Source organism: Pavona decussata, unplaced genomic scaffold (assembly GCF_977016875.1).
Source record: "Pavona decussata unplaced genomic scaffold, jaPavDecu1.1 SCAFFOLD_133, whole genome shotgun sequence".
Lineage (NCBI taxonomy): Eukaryota > Metazoa > Cnidaria > Anthozoa > Scleractinia > Agariciidae > Pavona > Pavona decussata.
The window spans coordinates 745,001-766,268 of NW_028145546.1; the positions used below are offsets into that span (position 1 = coordinate 745,001).

At 38.9% G+C, this 21,268-nt stretch overlaps 3 protein-coding genes across 5 annotated transcripts in view; 2 read left to right on the forward strand and 1 right to left on the reverse strand.

The window, feature by feature from the left end:
• LOC146468040 (alpha-N-acetylgalactosaminidase-like) overlaps positions 1 to 4,933 on the forward strand; it is a 12,791-nt gene extending 7,858 nt beyond the window's left edge. Inside the window, exons 7-14 of one of the 2 annotated variants that reach the window (XM_085124928.1) lie at positions 1 to 85; positions 953 to 1,012; positions 1,996 to 2,097; positions 2,646 to 2,720; positions 3,127 to 3,191; positions 3,508 to 3,559; positions 3,671 to 3,787; positions 4,352 to 4,933. The exon at positions 1 to 85 is cut by the window's left edge and continues 83 nt beyond it. In XM_085124928.1, coding sequence (XP_084981054.1) covers positions 1 to 85; positions 953 to 1,012; positions 1,996 to 2,097; positions 2,646 to 2,720; positions 3,127 to 3,191; positions 3,508 to 3,559; positions 3,671 to 3,787; positions 4,352 to 4,498 — 703 coding nt within the window. In that variant the 3' untranslated portion in view covers positions 4,499 to 4,933. The remainder of the gene's footprint in view (positions 86 to 952; positions 1,013 to 1,995; positions 2,098 to 2,645; positions 2,721 to 3,126; positions 3,192 to 3,507; positions 3,560 to 3,670; positions 3,788 to 4,351) is intronic. The other variant, XM_085124929.1, reaches the window with a different exon arrangement.
• On the reverse strand, positions 4,474 to 9,922 carry LOC146468041 (uncharacterized). Its single transcript, XM_085124934.1, has 6 exons — positions 9,018 to 9,922; positions 8,902 to 8,940; positions 8,692 to 8,791; positions 6,626 to 7,422; positions 5,695 to 5,784; positions 4,474 to 5,251 (listed from the first exon to the last, which is right to left on the reverse strand). The coding sequence occupies exons 1-6, from the start codon at positions 9,046 to 9,048 to the stop codon at positions 5,145 to 5,147; spliced, it is 1,164 nt and encodes a 387-aa protein (XP_084981060.1). The 5' UTR covers positions 9,049 to 9,922; the 3' UTR covers positions 4,474 to 5,144.
• A 1,677-nt stretch (positions 9,923 to 11,599) lies between these two features.
• On the forward strand, positions 11,600 to 17,589 carry LOC146468042 (uncharacterized). Of its 2 annotated transcripts, XM_085124936.1 has the most exons (7): positions 11,601 to 12,551; positions 13,495 to 13,657; positions 14,415 to 14,627; positions 14,912 to 15,044; positions 15,676 to 15,728; positions 15,839 to 15,983; positions 17,083 to 17,589. In XM_085124936.1, exons 1-7 carry the CDS (start codon positions 12,361 to 12,363, stop codon positions 17,256 to 17,258), a joined length of 1,074 nt encoding a protein of 357 aa, XP_084981062.1. In that variant the 5' UTR covers positions 11,601 to 12,360; the 3' UTR covers positions 17,259 to 17,589. The 2 variants fall into 2 exon arrangements, with proteins under 2 accessions (XP_084981063.1, XP_084981062.1); XM_085124937.1 differs by lacking the exon at positions 15,676 to 15,728 and having other exon boundaries at positions 11,600 to 12,551; positions 14,912 to 15,040.
• The last annotated feature ends 3,679 nt before the right edge of the window (positions 17,590 to 21,268 follow it).

The following is a 21,268-nucleotide window of genomic DNA, read 5'->3' on the forward strand; positions in this document are numbered from 1 at the left end:
GTTCACACAGGCTCTTAATGCAACTGGAAGGCCAATTGTTTTGAGCTGCGAATGGCCTGATTACCAGACCAAAATGGGCATCAAGGTATGTAGGAAGGTGTAGAAAGGTCCATGTCAATTGTTGTGGCCTACACCTCAAGAAGGTAGTTCCAGATCCTTTTCTTGATTGCAAGTGACCAAGCTCCACGCCTTAATGAAGCCTTAAAACCTTAATTACCAACAATTTGCTTCATAAGTTTAAGTGACCAATTCAACTGGCAGTACCATTACAGAGCCAAATTACAGTTATACTGTAGTAATAAAGTAGCAGTTACTGTGGTGCTTAATTAATTAAAAGCAATGTTAAAGTTCTGTAGTATTTCCAATAGTTTCCATAATTCTACCGACACACTGGGCCAGTAAATTGCACTTAACATTAAGTACTGAAAATGGATTTGAAAAGATAATTTTATTGCAAAGGCTTGGTGACTCACCAGAAATTTCAAGAAATGCACCCAGGGCTTGAAAGACAATTATTGTCTTTTGGATCTCAAGTCAAAACTAGTCCATCATTCTGATGTGATTTAATTTGCTGACTTTGAATTACTTGTACAATCAGATTATCCTTTGATAGTAATCTTCAGTCATACCCTTCTGCCTATAATTTCTTGAAAACAAACCTGAAGAAGGCATGATTGTTTTTGAGGTGTGGTGTAGTGATTCAAGGCATGTCTGATTTTTGAACAGAAGATTGAGGGTCAGTAGTTCAACTGGCATTGAGGACTTGTTTCGTTGGAGAGGAAATTCTACTCCATGTTCTCTCCCTTCCCTGTTGTGTAAATGGGTGACGGGTGTAACCCTTCAAATGGACTAGCATATCCCATCCAGGGGGGAGTAGTAAATAAATACTCCCAGTTGCTGTACATTAATAGACCCATCAACTGCAAATATCCATAATTCCATTTCATTCCAGCCTGATTATGCTGCCATTGCAAGAAACTGTAACACTTGGAGGAATTATGATGATGTACAGGTTTGTTTTTAGGATTTCTAATTTGATTCAGTGATGATTCAGTGGTTAAGAGGGCTCATAAATATAAGGGTTCAAGTGTTTGTGAAATGATGAAAGTTGACAAAAAATAAATTGATTTCATCATGTGGGTGAACTATAAACATCTTGATAACTCTGTTGTTGGGCAATATTTTAACACTAGCCCTGACATCATAGCAGTTACTATAATGGCAACAGCTCAGCCCAACAGAAAGGACCTCTAAATTTTAGTTGTTGCAAATTATCTCAAGAACTAAGTAGGTGACCTACCATTTCTATTACTCTGTTGGAAAGCCCCTTAAATTCTCTAACTCCTGTGGCAATATGAGATTAAAAAGCTATCCAGTAGATCTTATGTTATATCAAAAAGATTTTTCACCTACAGAAAATTCTACTGGATAATGTTCTCCCAAACTTTTCTATTTGAATTGGCATACTGGAGTGAATGTTAAGTGCATGCAAAAAGTCAAAATTGGTTACTGGACAAAATTTCAAAATAAAAACAAATGTTTTCAGCAGGTGTTTTGTGTGCGCGACTTTTGAATAGGAATTTCATTCATTCAGTTGCTGCATGCACCTTAGCTATGCTGTGGGTGGGTTAAGTGCACGCCCTCAGCTAAAAACCCCTTTGAGCCTCCTTAACTAAGGCTCCAAAGTGGTGTCCTTCTTAACAATAATGTTAAGCGCCAGTGCTATCCTGAAAAATGTTATGAACACTCAGGTTTTTTGGTGTGGAGTAAGATGAAAAGAGGATTCCGTCTAGAGAAGCTTTTCCCAGATACAAAACATCCTTGTATCTGTATCATATTATTTATATTTGTATTATTTGGTAGTTTTTTTTTGTTGTTGTTGTTTTCTTTCTTGTATTGAGAATAGATCTGAACATGATATCCTCCTCCAAGGTTAGTACATGCCTTACTTTACAATTTACTACTAATGCATGCAAAGTTTTGTTTAAACTGCAGGACTCATGGTCAAGTGTATTAGGGATTGTGGACCACTTTGCTGACAATCAAGACACATTCATTGCAGCCGCTGGCCCTGGCCACTGGAATGACCCTGATATGGTAGGAATAAGGCACTATAGTCTATTATGAATTAAGGTGAAAATTTTGGAGTTGGAGCTTAGATGATAAATTAGATATCTCCCACCCCTAAATGCATGTAACAAGCACCATGACACTCGAACATACAGATACATCCAGCAAACATTAACCTATCCCCCAAAACAAGTGGACAACTTTTCTAGATGGACTACTTCTCTGAAATCTGAAAAGACTTCTCTTAATACTGTGGTCAAGTTACAAGGAGGGGAAACAGTGTATCACTTCTATTGCATAGTAATTGTTTTATTGGCATTTGCCATATCGTGACAGGGGGGGGGGGGGGGGGGTTCTTCATAGGCCAAATTTAAAGGAAAGTATGAAGTATGAAGCTATATTGAAATTTCATAGGGAGTATGGGGGGGGGGGGGGTTCCTTCCATGGGGATGGTATGGATATTTTGTGGAACTCCGCATTAAGATCCTATGAATTATTACCCCTAATTTGCATGAGAAGTACTAGTGTTGATATGGTATTTAAACCTCACAGGTAAATTATTTTTGTTCCTACAGCTTGTAGTTGGTGATTTTGGGTTGAATTATGAACAGTCTAAAGCACAGTTTGGTCTTTGGTCAGTTTTAGCTGCAGTAAGTTCTTCTATTAGTCAACCTTTATAATTATTGTATAGAAAAACAATGTGATCCTACATTTTATCATTCAATAAAAACTCATCTTTTGTATTCAATAAAGGTTATGTACAAGCTTAGCCCTGAGCAGTCACTCAGTTGCTCTATACTTTCCTGGAGATCATACCTCGTATTAAATGCCTGGAAATAATACACCAAAACAAAACAAATCGAGACATTGACTGGAAACATTCAAGTCACCACTGGATCTTTTAAAAAACATCCAGATTGAATTTTCAGCCAATAATATGACTGTGATTTACCCTAGCTATGACATGACTGGCCTTTTCTGTAGGTCAGTAAAATGAATATTAAATAGTCCATTTGTAGATGATTTCATTCGTTTTAACAACTTCTTTATTTTTAGCCTCTCATTATGTCCAATGACTTGAGGAAAATTTCAACACAAGCCAAAGATATTCTTCTCAACAGGTTCAAGTTTCAAGTCATTAGTATTTTGTTAAATTGTAGGCTTTATTTAGTGACAGTTCAAATAAAATTTATTGTAATTTTAAAAGGATTATTACACATAATGGTTAGTTCTTAAGGAACCATCATTTTAAAACTTGACTAATCTTTCTAATTTGGGTTAAATTTATAAATTATTATAAATGATTGTTTTATTTAAATACATATTTTCAGTATAATTTGGTACTAACAGGTACAATAACCCAGGGAAATATTTTATATAATAAGATTGATGTTATAAATATTATTATTAATACAACTATGTTCTCCTTTACTTTAGAGAAGTTATTGCTGTGAATCAGGACAAGCTTGGAAAAATGGGGCGTCAAGTGGTTTGTATGACTTTAAAATTCCAATTTATTATTTATTAATGAGACCCTCCCTACAAGAAGCCAACTTGAGCAACTTGAAGCAGTTAAATATATTGTTTCTCATCAATGCAGCTTAAAAGAAATGATTCAGAGGTGTGGTCACGAGCCCTCTCAGATGGTGGTGTAGCTGTTTTGTTGTTGAATCGCAATCCTAGTGAAGCTCAAGAAATAGAGGCAGATTTTAACTTGGTATGTATATTCTGACTTAATGAAGATGTTAAGGTTGATGGGTGATGATGATAACAATGATGATGGTGGTGGTGGTGTTGATGGCGATAATGATGGTCATGACATTGATGATGTCATTGACCATGTTTGATTTTAATCCTGTCAGAGTACAGACAGGCTGATTTAACTGACTCCCATTATCTCTCATATTGGTTGTAAAGTAGGCTGCCTCTGGCTGCTACTAATTAAGAGCTCTGCTAGCTGAGACTGTAGTCTTCAGTAGGTTTAACCAGATTGATCGGGAATAAGAAACCTGTGATGGACAGTCTGTGGTCTGGTCTCTCCAGTTAGAGGTCTGAGTGTTCGCCCAATCACCTGATCCTCTAAAACAACTGGGCCGAGTTGTTCAAAGCCTGATTACAAAATCTATAAGCTGTCATGATAGTTAACCTGGTTAGTGCTAATCATGCTTCAAATAACCTGGTCCTGATTACAGACTTCAAAGACATTATATGACATGCCAGTTAATCGACCCACAGACAAAAAAAGTCACTGTAGACTAAGTTAATGTTGTCTTTTCTACAGATTGGGATGACATCAAGCTCTGCGTCTGCAAGAGACTTGTTTGCTCACCAAGACTTGGGCCAGTTTAACAAGTTCTTTAGGGCCAAAGTTAACCCAACGGGAGTTGTTATGGTGAAACTGACCCCAGTTGAAGATGTCTTTTATTAGCAAACACCATGGCATACAGCTTGAAAAACAGTTTCTGTCAGTAACATATTACCCATTCTGAAGAGATTCAGAAACTACAAGTCGGAAACCAAGAACTCTTTCAATGAATTTTCAATAAGCGCATGTTTAATAGTGTTGAGGTTACTAATAATGGAAGCTAGTTGAGCAATTTTATAGCAAATTTTTGGTTTAAAATTAGGCACTGAACTCTTAAGGTGTAATAGCTTTGGAGCAAGCCGCCCTCTTACTGAATTTCCAACAAATTACTGCAAATATGGACATTTAATTATCACTACAAAGCAATGATGGTTAGTACAACTCTTCAGATTTACAAAATTTGTACCTCACACAGTTTGGAGGTCAATAACTGAGTTACATGCACATTTCCAACAGCTGTAAGATCTACAAAAATAATATAATTTTGCAAGAGAGGAATCTGTTGATTTTTTCAAGTGTTCAACTTAAAATCACACTCAGTCTTGAAGGAATTAAGTAAGCCTAGTAATAAGATACAACATTAATAATTTTTTTTATTAATAAAAACAACTTTTTCATAAATTGTTTTTGTTTGAACAGTAAAGTTTTTTTTAATAAGCTGACCCTTGATAATTTTAAAATTTCTATTTTTCAGGTTTTTGCTCAGTATTCATGCAGAGGAACCTAAATTTTCTAGAACTTCTGGAAACTTTTCCATTAAAACAATCATCAGTCGATCTATGTAGTTCTTCAAGGAACGATTTTCATCAGTTAGATCTGGAAAAAAAAAGAGAGCATCTCTAAACACCAGCTCCCATTTTGTTTACTCACAAGAAAGATAAAAAAAATTATAATAAATAACAATAATAATAATAATAATAATAATAATAATAATAATAATAATAATAATAATAATAATAAAAATGATTATATTAATAACAATAATGATAATAATAATAATAATAATAATAATAATAATAATAATAATAATAATAATAATAATAACAAAATCGTTAGGAATTTCAGTGGCTTCAACAGAGTGGCTCTTTCATCCACTGTTTCCAGGTTGAATTGGAATGTTTCATGCCCCTGGCCAATCATAAATACCACATGTTTAATTTTAGCATAGAGGTTTAGAGCAACAGTGAGGTATATTTTATTTAACTGTATTCATTTCACATGCAGTACCCAATTCTACAAAAGAAATGCAGCAAACTCACCAACAATTTCCTCTTTGAGTTTTGTTATTTCAGACAGTAGTTCACCACGTGAAACTTTGCCTTTCCTATCGAAGATAGATACCAGTGCATCTAACAAAAAATGAAAAGACTATTGTGAACTTACTTTTGTTTCCAAAAGAAGTGGTGGTATGTACATATCCTTGCAATGTTTCATGTCATGCACATTTCTTAAAAGTAATGTTGATTACGTGGGGACTGTTAAATACCAAACTTGATTTTACAGAAAGTAACATCAATTCAGTTTTTCAAACATAAGAACTCAAACAAATTAGTCTCAATTCCTTGTTGGAAGTTGTATTGGGCATGACTTTCTGCACATTAGTCACTCTATCACTCTAAGCACTGAGCTTGGCAGGAGATTCATAATAAGCTAGACCAACTAGGTCACAGTGATGGCTTGTAACAATGAAGAGCATCAGAACAGAGTACTAGGTTGTGATGTCATAGATATATATATATATTTTTAAAATCCTGGGATTTATTAAGATAATATTTGTTAGGAAAGAGTATGATGAAAAATGCCTAATTGCCAAAAATCAACATCTTATTGCAATTTGGGGATGCGATATTGGCACTCTACAGGATCTGAATGGAATGACACCATTTCATGTAAGAAACATAGGCACACAATGCATGCAAAAGGGATGACATTATTATTATGTATTTTTGCTGATTTGATTGGGGTTCAAATCAAACCATGGATACACAATTTGGAGTATTTTTTGGTATTGATGTCACCCTGCCCTCACTTGTGAAGTTATAGTTCCTAGCGTTCACTTAACGAGGGCTATAGCAGCCCTCCCTTAACATTGTCACTGTGAAATGACAATTTTATTCACATTTTGTTCTATCATGTGAACAACAGAAATTCCTAGGCATGACCATATACAACAACAAGCATTTGTCTCACCTGCTGGTTTATCTTGGAAAGTGAAAATAAGAGTAGATGTCCCTCGCCCACCAGAAGCCGTCTCTAATACAACAGGCCCAGATCCAACCCATGGCTTTGTAACGACCACTAGCTTTGCCGGACTGTGATATTCAAGAGTGGGTAAAAGGTCGCAACCACAGACACTTATTGAGCATATGTCCTCGTTAGATTTACCAAGGTTACACCCTCGCACTGTGATCCTGGTTCCCCCAGATGTGGGCCCAGATTTAGGAGAAAGCCCGGTTATCTCAGGGGCATTACTTGAAGACAAAACCTGACCGAGGGTGGGGGCAAGGCGTGGTTTAAAAAGGGTGAAAGGTTGTAGGGCAGTGGTGCTGCTAGATGGAGAAAGCACCGGTGACAGTTTTGGACTTGAAGGTCCAGATTTCAAAGGTCCATTGAATTCTCGTCCAAAGTTTGGATTTAAATCAGGGGATGAGTACAAATTTTCTATAGATCTCGAGCCTTTTATAGAAATAGAAGCAGCCTCAATTGAGTTTCTCCGTTTTGAACGCTCTTTTGAGCCGGTCCTGAGGCTGAATGGTAACAAATTGTTCCATTTGACACCTTCACCTACAGAGGAAGGCTTCTTATATGAGAGCACCCAGCAATCGATGCACAGGTCTCCTATAGCTTGTGAGTTTTTTGTTGTTAATGGCATCCATCGGCGGCGGTGAGCTACTGATGGGATCTGTGCAAGAGGTAAACTCACTGTGCCAAGCGACTCATCCCGATCAGTCACTGTGAAAATCAGAGGAGCTGCTTTGGTTACTTTCCTGAAAAAGCAAGCAAAGGCAGTCACATGTCAGTAAAATGGATGATATGTTTGAAGTCCCATCCCTCTCCCTCCCCCCCCCCCCCACCCCACCTAAAACAAAATGACCAGTTTCAGAAAACGAAAGATCCTTTTTATAATGAATTAAAATTACTTTTATTTCTTACAATAACTTTTGTTTTTAGCTAATATTAGTATCCATTGTTGGCTTTCATTACGTTTTGCTCAATTTTGGCATTTTGCTGGAGTTTTGAGGAAATCCAAGATGGCCGCCATTTGGTAATCATGACGTAATTATCACGTCATATGACGTCATCACTTCTCTTTGCGGACCTCAAAGGAGACATCTTTGGATGTACCATCTGGATCCACCAAGTCTCATGGTCATAGCTTTTCTTCTTGCGAAGTTGTGAAGGTGGGGAGGGGGGAACCCTTGTTTTTTGCATAAAACAAATGAATTACATACGCTCATTTCAAAACAGGAATAAAGAGTAGAAACAAAACAAACCTCGGAAGTAGCTATTTTAATACTACTGGAAACAGTGATTTATGATATTGAATATTTACCAGAACGTAAAACAAGTCAAAAGATGGAAGCAACTTTATCAAATATTTGTGACAAGCAAAACAAAGCCCGAAATACGCAGATAAGATTGATCAGGAAATTTTGGTTTTTTGAACATGGGTAAGCTTGCGCAAAGACCAGCTGTCATAATTTTGAAAACAAAGTCACAATAAAAGTGCACTTTCGTACACGAATAAAACATGGTTTATTTAACAGAAATCCAAAACTGAAACTGATAAAATACAACTGAGTTTGTGGATGTCGTTTTGACTGCACAATTTCACTTTCCGGAAGACGACAGATATTTAACTAAAGCATACAGCATAAGACTTGTGTGTAAATAGCCCGTGGTTATTATTTTTAACTCTGAACAAAATGTTATCAGTGAAAGGCTATTGTAAGGATTAAGTATAATTAAAGCTAAAAAAATGAAGCTTCTTTTAAAGCGTAAGCTTAAGCTTATCAGTTAAGCCGATCTTTTAACTTGAGGCGTTTCTTAACTTCGATGGAAATCGTATAAAGGTGTTGAAGGAAACAAAATTTGCATAGCCAACCCTTTTCAAAAACAAATATCATAGGCAGTTTTAATTTACACTGGGAGAAAAAGAAATGTGATAATACGATCATACGATATGGTCTTAGAGGATTCACGCCATGACCTTAAAACGATACTCCGGTAAATAAATTGACATTCTGTAAACTTACATTGTAGTTTCTTCATTCCAAGTCGGATCATTGTCTTTTACAAACTCCGTTCGATATTTATCCTTGCCGACGCCAAAAATAACGGAAGCATTGCATACGCCTGAAAGACAGTAAGCTTAATTGAATAAACCGAGCAAAAATGTGATGACATCAATGAGAGCAGACAATCGACTGCCATTTGAAAGAGCTTTTACTTTTATTACAACTTACCGTCGCCTTTTTTCGGCTGTAAATTTCGAGCCGCATAGACTACAATAGAAGCAAAGACATTTCTTAATTATCTTGACTACTGTAGTTACGTTTACGACGGTAGATTCCTTTCTTACCAACAACCTTAATCTCGTCGGGGTCCATCATCGAATTTGGTCTTTTTCCAATTTCGCGGGAAGCCAATTGTTACGTCATAATCGGCTTAGTTGCCACACATGTCACGCGCATGAAGGCCGCGGAAATTTGTAAACTGAAAAATTTTCAGCCCTTCTTCCTGAACGAACAAATCCCTCTTAGAAAAAGAGTTTGCAAGTACATGAAGAAAGTTTGAGCTCAGGTCGAAACTCAGCCTGGAATCTGGAATCCGAGCCCAGTTGGAGCCAATATTTCATCTTGATTTTAAGTTATTTTTCCCCACGTAATTTCAATTGTGTATTTATAAATTTCGCCGGGGCTGAAATTCATCACGTAACCGCAAAAAAATCTGAGCCCCCCAACCGGGTTAAAAATTGGCTGGATGAAATTCGCCATCAATGCCATGTAATCGGGCCGCTTGTAATACTATTACATCGTCTATTAAACGTAGAATTACAGTAATACAAATCAAATTTTGGGGAATGGCAAGTTGAATGTCTACCATATATAGCTTAAGTGACATAAGGTACAGAATTCAACTTAACTCGCGAATTGTTAAAGTAAAGATCTAAGGCGAGTAAACTATGTCGATGATGCTGAAGCATTAGTGACCACCGTCAACTGGGGGTCACAAAGGCAAACCACTTGGAGTTTTTTTTTAGTAGTTTACTGAGCTTGATTTTAACTCCCAGGAGAGAACAGGTAGTGATAACAAGGTTGAATACAACTTGGTTCTTTTGTCACTTCAGATGCTTGTCCAAGAAAGTGTGACAAGTCACCAATATAAAATTTTGGACAAAATTAGACTCCGCAACCCATCTCCACATGAAAGTACTAAGGAGAAGTTATTAAAATATCAAGAATATTCACCTAGGGTGGTCATATCCCTAATTCACATGACTTGACCTGATTATTATCACTTTGCCTCGCCTTGTTATTATCAGTCACTGTAAAATGCTAAGGTGTCACCTCTGTAAAATGTTTCAATGACCATCATCCTTGTTCTTGTGAGAGTTCTGTCAACTGGTCAACAAAATGTGTAGTCCCAGAAAATATTCTTACCCCACCTCCCACAGCAGGGATTGGAAATTTCAGAGGGGTGGAGGGTGTCTTAAAGGCTATGAAATTTGAGGAAAGTGTGAAGGTAAATTTGAACTTTGGGAGGGGTAGCCGGGGGTCCCTGAAAAAATCCCTTCTTTGGAGGATTGGGGGGGGGGGGGGTGGGGAGCAGGGATATTTTCTTCAAACCACACAATGAAAAGAAAGATCATTACATTGAAAAATAACTCCAAGCTAACCTTGATAATATCTACCCTTTTTGTATAATAATTATTAAAATTATACAAAACATTTTAACTGAAAGCAGCCTTAAAAGGGGAGGAACAGGCAAATTAATGGAACAGAACCTTTTCAATTTGTTTTTTTCATTTGGGTGATGGGAAAGAATATGTAAAATAGGCTAGTATAGCTACAGTTGTATATTGAAGTGTCAATGTATCTAGCACTGCAGTGCTAATTGGGGACACTATAAATATACGAACTGAACGAACCATTTTTGTTAAAAATCCCAACTGGCAGGAGGCAAAACATAGCATGGCCTTGGATTTGGAAACGGGGCTACCATGAAACAAATCCAAACGGATAGAGTGGTACTTGAACCCAGGACCTCAAGATTACAAGTCCAGCACCCTAACCACTAAGCCACACCACCTCTTCAAGGATGAGAATTAACAAATCGACGGCAGTTTTCTATGGGCTATACTCTTTCATTAAAAACTGAATCATTGTATAATGCAATTCGAGGGATTTGATTGGCTTAGCGGTCATGGTATATGAGCTATTATATACCATGGCCGAGAAATGGTGACCATTAAATTTTCTGCTGATTATTCCTGCAGAGCAAAATCAGTAGAATCTAGCAATATTTCTTGATTGTTTTTAATAAAACAATTATTCCACTTGCACTTGTTGGATATGAGACGATTATAGCCAACTCGGCGCTACGTGCCTCGTTGTCTATCTATCATCTCATATCCAACGCGCGCTCGTGGAATAATTGTTAAATAGACCATGACATGACGTCAAAAAATGTTCAAAACTCAAGTGGAACCACGAGCTGCAGGCGAGTGGTTTCACTACCAAGTTTTGGACCTTTTATGTCGTCATTTTATGGTCTATAAGAGTATAGACCATAGAAAACTGCCATCGATTTGTTTTTTACAATAACATGGAAAAAGTACGAGCGGAATTGGCTATTTTTTCTTTGAGAAAGCGCGTGCGTTACATCTAATGTCATTTTTGTCTGTACTCTTATAGACAATAGCTACGAGCCAATCAGTGAGCGAGAATTTGGACAGTTATTGTAATATCAACTATGGATAAATAAAGTTAAGATTGCAACTTCCCACCCTGTTAGAGCTTAACATTCATACCTTGAAAATTTTTATCTCTATCTGGAAATGAATATGTGGGAGATTTTAAGGCTGTCCAAATTATTTCTTCTCGGCTTCCTATTAACATTTTTCCTTGGTGGTATTCCCAACCCCTTCCCCCACCCCCCATCTCCCCACCACCACCAACACCCTGCTTAAGTATTCAAGACAATTCTCAAGTATAAAATTACTTGAATGACTATTATTTCTTCTCAAAACATAGCATCTTTTTCCTCTGCCATTAGGAAAAATATTGTCACGTCCCCACGACTAGTTCTGACCAGTTCCTCGTGCTTGATTAGAAAACAAGCCGCCAGGCCATAAGCCAGGGTTGGAATTCCCAAATTCAACGCTTTGAGCACAGTGAAAATTGTGTTCTCTAGCTGTAGATCCTGCCAAGGTCTTTTAGAACAATGGTATTTGATAAAAGGAAAGCATCCTGTCCTTAGAATGTGGTAATTCGCGCCATCAACTTGCCAATTAAAGTGCGACATCCCAAAGTTGTCGTTCACGACTGTCTTGTAGCGCACGAAGTATGAAGTCCATTCCGGCAAACCTCTTTGTCGCAAATGCTGTGTTAATACCTCTGATGCATCCGGCTTCAGCTTGGACTTTGGAAGAAGCCTTTGAATTTTCCTTATCATAGCAATGGCAGGAACAAATTACCCTTCAAATCAGTCTTCCCAGCCTTGTGGCCGCCATTTTTTCAAGATTCTAGGCTCCTATCCAGTCTACTCGCAATGGTTTGTTTTCATTCCCAGTCCTACTCAATGAAATTCAATCAAAAGTCTTTTTCTCGAAGATCGAGATGCAAAAAATAGTAAGTTTCGCATGCAACAGTCATTCGCTTTGTACGGCTAACATGCGGCTCTTAACAACAACAACATAAGCCATGTCTGAAGACAGCAACACAGCTCGTAGGCTGGTCTTCCTTGGCAGCCATGTTGATCCTTGTTTGATTCAAGAGGAAGTCTCCATTCCCAAGTTAAAATCTGGAGAAATCCTTGGAAAGTTTCGAATGGCTACGATATGTGGATCGGATCTACACACAATTAGTGGTAGGAGAAAAGAGGCGGTCCCTAGGTTTGTTTATTAAAGAAGAAATCATGTTTTGGGGGGCAGGGTATGAACAGGGGCTGACAGAGTATGGGGGTTGGGGGAGGGGTGTCAATGCCAAGGGGTGTGTTAATGGTATCATTACTGTCTTCAGAGAGCCCCAGGGGGGATACACGGGTATAAACGTGACGGGGAGGTCCGACGTATTTTTTTGGGTCTAAAATTGTCAACTCCTGTATTTTTTTGGGTTGAAGATTTGACTGTGTATTTTTTTGGGTCTGAAAAATCTGTGCGAATTTTTTTGGGTTCGAATTTCTTCCAGGCTAATAGCTCTTACGCAATTCAAGCCAAAGTTCCCGCAAGATCCGAAAGGCAGTATGTATACTGTTCTTAAGATTGCATTTTTAGGGTATAAATGTCATGAATTTTTTTGGGTCTAAACAATATAAGGTCCATGTATTTTTTTGGGTGCAAAATATTAGGCTCTGTTGGACCCCCCCCCATTTCTTTTTAAAGTTAGTTCACAGAATTTGGTGTTACATCAAACAATATCATCTAGTTTAAATGATTTTCTTTATTCTCATCACCTGTCTGGTTGACAATGTAATGATAATGTAAGGAGAAACTACATATTGATCACTCCTGGGATTGAAAGGGTTATAATAGTAAGTTTGGAGTTTGACTCCTGGGTGGAGTAAGGTACCCCTCCATTATCATCATGCTACACCTGCAAATGAGTAGAGTGTCACTTGGGACCCTTAGCACAACTGGAGAGAAATGGGCTGCACCTGAACATTAAAATGTATTGGTGAGATGCTGGTATGATAGCAGGTTCTCAAGGTGACAAAATCATAATACATGAGCATCATCAGGCAATACTGTTATATGTGCTCTACAAGTACAAAATTAATGTCATTGTAACAGTGTCAGTTTTAAAAATGTTGTGTTCTTTATAAATTTGCACCATTAGCATTCTTGGACATGAGGGTATCATAGAAATAATTGACCACAAGCGTCTTGCAGATGATGGGCTTAAAAAGGGTGACAGGCTGACATTTCATGTTGTCAACTGTTGTGGCAAGTGCGAGTGCTGTAGAGATGGACTTCAACAAAAATGTTTGTCCTTGTTCAAGGTGAGCTATTTGTAATAAATGATTTATTTGAAAGATTTTTCTTGACTTCTGATACATTTGACAGACTTTATTGGCGTTATTAATGGGGAGTTTTCAGTCAAGCTATTTGGGTGAGTGGATCAGCTGTCAGGACATGGAAGCATGCTTACTTTAGGGAGGTCACTTCTGATGGGTTAGCTCAATTGGGAGGTCACTGCTGATGGGTTAGCTCAGTTGGGAGAGCACTGGACTGCCATGCAGGAGGCTGTGGCTTCAAGCCCTGGCCAGACCAACACAGTGACAGGGAGTGACTGATTAGAAAGTGCTGCCTTTGTAATGACATCTGCCACCAGTAAGACTTTCCAGTCTTCTCAGATAAGGACGATTATCATAATCCATAGATCCCATCTCACAACACTTGTTCCTAATAATCTGCAGGACGTTAAAGAACCCACACACTGTTTGAAAAGAGTAGGGGACGTAGACCGTGGTGTGGTGATCTATCTCAATCTCTGATTTCATCTGTCTTTCACATTCTGTCTGATTCATGCATAGGTTGCGTGGGTGGGTGAGATCAAAACATGGACTGATAGTGGCTGCGAGTGGCGCCTTTACACGCTGAGGTCCAATCTCACCCCATCGAATAACAATATTGTAAACTGCCATGAGACTATGTAATATGTGTGGTATATAAATGTACATTAACATTACCATAATCATACAAAACCTGATATCAAAAGAGAAAGTATTTTTTGCTGACCACTGTTTTTTAATGTAGTATGGCCATGCTCCAATAACAAAGGATTCTGAGTTGAATGGATGTTATGCATCGCATATCATCATCCACAGTGGAACACATGTTGTGAAAATTCCTGACAATGTGGAAGACAGAATAGCTTCTCCTCTCAACTGTGCACTGGCAACCATGGTAAATGCAGTGTCTGGACTTGATGGTAAAAATCCTCATCGTGAAACAAGTGCTGTTATTCAGGTAATTTGAAATCATGTTACATGATAAATTGATAAGGGAGTTAGTTTCTAAAGAAACTCTAGAGATTTCAAAGACTCCTGACTTTATAGATGTTATCTCATATCCACTAAGACAAAAATGGGGCAGTCCTCATTTAAATGCAGTGCAGCGTGAGAATGGAGCAATTTGAATGGAACAGTTTACCTACAGAGATAAGAGAACTTAAATAATTAAAGTGGGGTGTGCATTTTAGTTATCTATTCAGGCTTGCCTAATAATTTATGAAATATCTTGTCACCTTTCAGGGGTGTGGTCTTTTAGGTATTTATGGTTGTGCCCTCCTTCGTGAGGCTGGGTTTAACAAAGTGTTCTGCTCAGATGTCAATCCTCAGAGACTGGCAATGGTTGAAAAGTTTGGAGGTGTTCCTCTTGAAGTAGGTAATTACCAAGCAAGGATTTTTTTGGCCATTTTCCTTTATTAAAAAACTTATTAACATCAGGATCATCCAACCACTGGCTAAAGTTAAAAATGATGATAATGATGACGATGATGATGATGGTGAACTTATGAACTACAGTCAACTCCCTTTATTGCGGACACCCTCTGAACCGCGAGTTAGTATCCTCAATAGCGAGAGTCCATAATAGCGGAAATTTGATTTCAGTCAAAAGTCTGCAATTTATTTTTGCCGGGGATTTAGCCTGCTGTCCGTTGTCCGTAATAGTGAGGTTTCCACAAGGCGAAAGTTGACTGTAATGATTTTAAAAAGCTCGACAAAAAAGAAAGGTATTTTATAGTTTGCACCTGTGTTTTTCACTGTGGTGCATTTTCTTAATGCCACCTGACAGTGAATTTGAGAGTAGTGGAGTTACAGCAGCTTCAAATGAATTTGCATCCTTAGGTTTTTGAGTTAAATGATGGACTTACAAGCAAAGAGGTCTTGAAGGATGATAATAATAAATAAACTGTGCTTTAAAATCTTCATAGCATGATGGCTTTATTTAAGGACTGAAAAGAAAACTACTATATTATTTACAATCTTTAAATGCTGTCATATTTTTATTTAAGGTCAGCAAATTCCAGCTGGTCCACGAGACAATTCTGTGGATGTAGTAATAGAGGTACATAATTAGACCTTGCTAGATTGTGTGCGACTGATGAAAGAGAGCTGTTTTTAGATGTCATTCTTGACTGGAATAATTCAGTAGTGTCGTTGTTCTTTGTTTGATAGGTTTGTGGCATACGTGATGTGATAACTGAAGGAATTAAACTCCTTAGGCCCGGGGGAGTGTATGTGTTAGTTGGCATGGTTCATCCAGATTCCGAATTAGACATCACAGGAGAGCAAATTATCCGAAAGTGTATTACCATCAAAGGTAAGACATTTGTGTACTACCCATTGGCCTTCTTACTCAAATATGGCAGCCAGAACTGGCCAGTCACTCTAGTTATATTTATATTTCATAGGCATAATGCATCAATTTAATGGACTGATAACTTGCCCATCATTCGCTTCAAATTCTTTCAAAAGACTATTTGTAGAACCAACCCTTCAAAATGTGTGGAGACGTGGTGGTGTAATGGCTAGCATGTCAGACTTTAGATTCAGGGATGGTTGGAAGATTGGAGGGTCATTGGCTCGAGGCTAGGTTGGTCTCTTAATTGCTGTGTTGTTTCCTTAAGCCGGGGACACACCTGGAGATTTTATACGCCGATCGCGGCGAATTTGATCGCCAGCGAAAATCGCAAGCGATTTTCGCCACCGATTGATGCGGACACACCTGGCGATTTTTTTTCACCGATCGCGGCGATGTGACACTTCAACATTGTTCATGTGATAAAATCGCCCAACCTGATTGATTGACTTTACTGGCAATTCGCAGCGATGAGCGTAGAAAATCGCGGGAACGGGCACACTTGGCAAATGCCGGCCAATTTAATGACGGATATCTGACATGCCAGATATCGGCGATTTTATACGCCGATCACGGCGATCGGCGTATAAAATCGCCTGGTGTGTCGCGGGCTTTAGGTGAGAAACTTTGCTCCACATTGTTTCCCTTCACCCAGGTGGATAAATGGGTACCGACTACATACTGCTGGGGGTAACCCTGCGATGGACTAGCATCCCATCCTGGTGGTAGGGGGCGGGGGGGGGGGGGGGGAGTAGCAATACTCCTTGTTGCTTCATGCTACAGAAACCTTCAAATGCACACGTTGGTATTACCGTGCACCAAGTAAAATCTGATGTTTCCTTTCCTCTTGATCTTACTATGTTTCAAAGTAGTTTGCCATGTCCCAATAATCCATTCTCTCGAATACACTCATTGAAACTTCCCCCCTAAAGAAAGGCTTAACAGAGTCGTGCCACATACAGGACAACGTACTGCTACCACAACTGCAAAATACGTCTTGTGTTAGTGTTCTCTGATAATAATGTCCTGACTACACACCACAAATGATTTTATTTTTCAGGAGTTCATAACTATGGTCCCCAACATCTCGACGATGCTGTCTCGTTTTTGTCCAAAACTTGCTGCAGATATCCGTATGAAGAACTAATTAGTCCACCTTACAAACTGGCAGATTTCCAAACAGCTTTGAAACTCGCCCAAAAGCAAACATTTTACAGAGTTTGTTTGGAGCCTTGAACGAAACGGAAAAACGCCCGCATTAAATTACATTCGTATATTCAATCAATCAATCAATCAATCAATCAAGCAAGCAAGCAAGCAAGCAAGCAAGCAAGCAAGCAAGCAAGCAAGCAAGCAAGCAAGCAAGCAATCAATCAAGCAAGCAAGCAATCAATCAATCTTTATTTTCATTTTCACCTTATCAAAAGTATCTGATGGGGCCGCTCGTCTAGTTGGAATAGAGCTGGCTGGGAACTGAATACACTAGACGATTAACTGGCTGGAACGTTTCTGAATATTTAGTTTGCTGAGATTTTTTATTAAAACACTGGTTCTACTGGGAAAAAAATGTCTCGTTTGTTTTTCCTGCCTGTCGGGACCCCTGTCAGGCTCGTAAAAAATCGTATTTGACTTTTCGCTCTAACACCGTCTTTACCAATGATTTTTGACGGCAAGTAGCTGAAACTATTTTACACAGAACATGAACAGCGCTTTCCTTCCACTCGAAAAGGCCGTAAAATACACATGGGCCTCTCCAGGCAATTTTGTCCAATAAAATTACCCTCTTCCGGAAATTTGGAATATCCTCCCAATTTTTCGGTGACATTCACGGAAAAGATTTCGAATTACCCGAGTTTTAATATCCTGTTGTGCCGTAATTATTTCATTTTTCCCTGACATTTTTCCGAAAATCTCTCCACATGGATTCGAGGAGGAATGTCCTGTGAAACAGGCCCTTGATCTTGGACACCTAAGGGTTGCAATCCTCCCTGCGCGTAAATTTATTTATCGATATTTTATTTTCAAGGGAAGGTGTTTAATGTGCAGAATTGGCTTAAAGGCTATAAGTTGTACACAATACCCGTCGACAATTTGACAAGGACATGACAAGGGACATTGAATGAAACGCTTCTTTCCCTACGATGTCTTCGGGCGACTTGCCAGCCTTAATATCAAAATGGCTGAAAAAGAGAGAAAAATGCAGCCGACAGCGGTACCTCTGGACACTTTGCCGGAGCGTTGTACCATGACGATGCACCACGAGATTTCGGCCCGCGGTTCGTCTATGCCAGCTGGAGATGGTTCGGCGCTGCTTTCCGATACCTCGTCCCCGACAAGACAGTGAGGGAGAGAAAAGTCGGCCCCTAGACCATATGAGACAGATCCCTTTCGTTGGCACCTCAGTTCCACCTTACTGACTTAAACTGAGATTCAGCCATCTACTGTATATGTATGACAATGTAGTCATTTTGTCTTCCATGTGGTACGTTTTAAGGTTTGAGCATGCGCACGGGCTAAAACGATATAATGACTTAGTATAATGACTTAATCAGTATAATGACAGAAGGATGACTTGTGGTCAAACGTCAAACGACCTCAACCTCGTTCCCAGGGTCCTTTCTCGAGGGAGGAAGAGAAAGGACCCTGGGAACGAGGTTGAAACGACCTGTAGTCTTGGAGGTACCGCCAGTCTTGGACTCCATTTACCTTATTTCAGGCTTACAATTCAGTATTGTCGTTTACCCGAAAACGATTGCGCCTTCGATCGATTGTTGACATTATTAAGGGAATCGGGTCGTCACCCGAAGAGCTCTGTGAAAGCCGTTGCTATTTTTCTGTTTTTGGTTATTAAGTCAGCATTTATTACTGTGCCATGTAACGAAAATGTGCCACGTGTGTTCTTGATGTCTGGTGACATTGACATCAATCCTAACCCTGGACCGGTTTCTGCTTCGACTGCTGGTAAGATCAATTGCCTCGTGATGAATGCTAGAAGCTTAAAAAGTTATCACAAAGACAGCACAATAAACTGGCAATCCGTGCGTAACCTGCATGTATCAGGGTTTTTGGTTTTCGTCAATGAGACATAGTTGAACCAAAATATCAGCAACTCTGAAATACTGCATTCTGGCTTGACAATATTTAGGAGAAATCGGTCTGACAGCAGACCCTCAAAGTCACTCATTCTACACCATTTATGATTCTATTTAAACATAACTGTCTCGAATTCTCCCAAACCCCCTCGTGTTTAGATGAGGCTATGTAAACACGGAAAAAGTCCTCTATGGCTGCCTGCTAAAACAGTTGCAAGAGTTCGGATTTGGAGGCAGCGCTTAGCGTCTTGCAGTGGTTTAGCTCTTGCCTGATGGGTCGCTACCAACGTGTAACAATGCTGGGTGAAACCTCTGATCCTCTGCCTATCAGCTCCGGAGTACCTCAGGGCTCCATTTTAGGCCCGATGTTATTTCTCATCTATGCAACTAACTTTCCCGATTCGGTCCTGACGAGCCATGTTGCTGTGTTTGCCGATGACACAAAGATATATATACAAATTAAGTCTCGGGAAGATGCTGCATACCTACAAGCTGACTTGCTTGCTGGCTAGTTGACAGACATCACAGTAACGCCTGGCTGAGATTTTCACTTCTTAAAAGTCTTGCTCGCTGGCAGTGAAGAGCGCGTATTTTTTTCCCAGGAACGTTAAATAGTAACTAAGATTGACGTAAGGACACCCAGCTGGTGTTTAGTGCAACATACGATTAATTTTCTCTAAAAGTGTCGTTGGGTACTCCTGCTTAATTTATACAAGTGACATTAAGGTTTAAATAGAATCATAAATGGTGTAGAGTGAGCTGAGTGGAGTCCAAAGAAAGCGTGGCTTGTAATATGGACCTTATAAGTAATACGACGTTAATATATTTTAATAAAACAAAACAAATACGTTCAACATTATAACGTATGCTTAATATTCCATATACTTTTCATCATTAATGTAATTCGTTTTTACATTGTTCACTTACCGCCTTTTGTCATTATTCCTTTCTTTCGGTGAACCGTAATACCTGACATTCCACAAGCTCCCTTTACAGGTTGCCGAATCATTATCTGATCACTTTGTTCACATGTTCATTGTTACAGTTTCAATGAAAAGAGAAATTAGCCTGGCTTGTAGGAATGCGCAAAGAATGAGGTTTATAGCATATTATACATTCAAATCAGTTAAGCAGTATTCGGGTTGAAAAGTTATTCATTTTGACTTCACTAACAGTTAATAAGTTCAGATCTTCCCTTGAACGAAAGCGTATTGCTGCTCGATTTGCAAAGCTGTAATACACCAGTGCATTGGAGTCCATTGAGTTTCATCTTCCCTGACTCATCACATCAGAGTACGATAAGTTCTTTTTGTTATCCTAATTTTATTTTTAATGTTGAGTGGGTTTCTGTATACCAAGTAGACTAACGGTCTTGGTTTAAGAAGATTTCGCGTAGCTGTCGTCACCGTTGCAAGTGCGCGTAGTAGAACCAAGTTTCCGTTCACCAAGTGGTTAAACGGCTCCCGTTGATGATTTTAATATGACGGTTTTTTTGCTTATGTGAACAATAGCTAAGTTTTCCTGATCACTATTTAAAAGCAACAGAAACATTACAAAGCCCAAAAACAGAAACAGCAAAATAAACAAAGTTAAAACCTGCTAGTGTGCAGTGCACTGAAAAGAGCGGGATGTTTTACTTTGGAGGCGCGGGGGAAAAATAACAAGTCACAGGTTTGAATCTCGCTGGCATTTTTTACTGCTGGATAGAGGGGTGGCTTTACAATAAAGACACCATCTTTTAAGGTTGAGGTAAGGGGGTGCAGTCATCTATTTTGTGGTTGGGAGGTCCTTTTCGAATATAGTAGTTTTGACCGCTCCCTTACTACTTACTTAATACTTAGAAACCGTCCTCCGTTACGTTTGTTTTAATCAGTTATTCAACAAAACCACGGCATGCGCTGTGTTAATTCATGAGTCAGTCCTTGTGACAAATACACCCGTTCCTCAGTTTAGTGTTCGTTGTTCACAATTCACTTGAAAAGTCATAACCGGTATACATGAATCATGTTATTCAAAAACAGATTCCGGAGTAAAACGACGTTGCGCCCTCAATTTGGCCCAAACGCTAGCACAACCTCGGGGTTTGCTATGACTGACAACCCCGACGTAAAAAAAGGTAAAATATTAAGAAAACGTTTGTATCTCTTACAAGTT

Bases quoted from the DNA above. Each gene is read 5' to 3' on its own strand.
- LOC146468041 (XM_085124934.1), bottom strand. From the start codon at position 9,048: ATGATGGACCCCGACGAGATTAAGGTTGTTG. The intron at 8,941-9,017 runs GTAAGAAAGGAA...CTTCTATTGTAG, and splicing joins CGACGAGATTAAGGTTGTTG to TCTATGCGGCTCGAAATTTA. The intron at 5,785-6,625 runs GTGAGACAAATG...ATTTTTTGTTAG, and splicing joins TTTCCAAGATAAACCAGCAG to ATGCACTGGTATCTATCTTC.
- LOC146468042 (XM_085124936.1), top strand. From the start codon at position 12,361: ATGTCTGAAGACAGCAACACAGCTCGTAGGCTGGTCTTCCTTGGCAGC. The intron at 13,658-14,414 runs GTGAGCTATTTG...TTTTTAATGTAG, and splicing joins AATGTTTGTCCTTGTTCAAG to TATGGCCATGCTCCAATAAC. The intron at 15,045-15,675 runs GTAATTACCAAG...TTTTTATTTAAG, and splicing joins AGGTGTTCCTCTTGAAGTAG to GTCAGCAAATTCCAGCTGGT.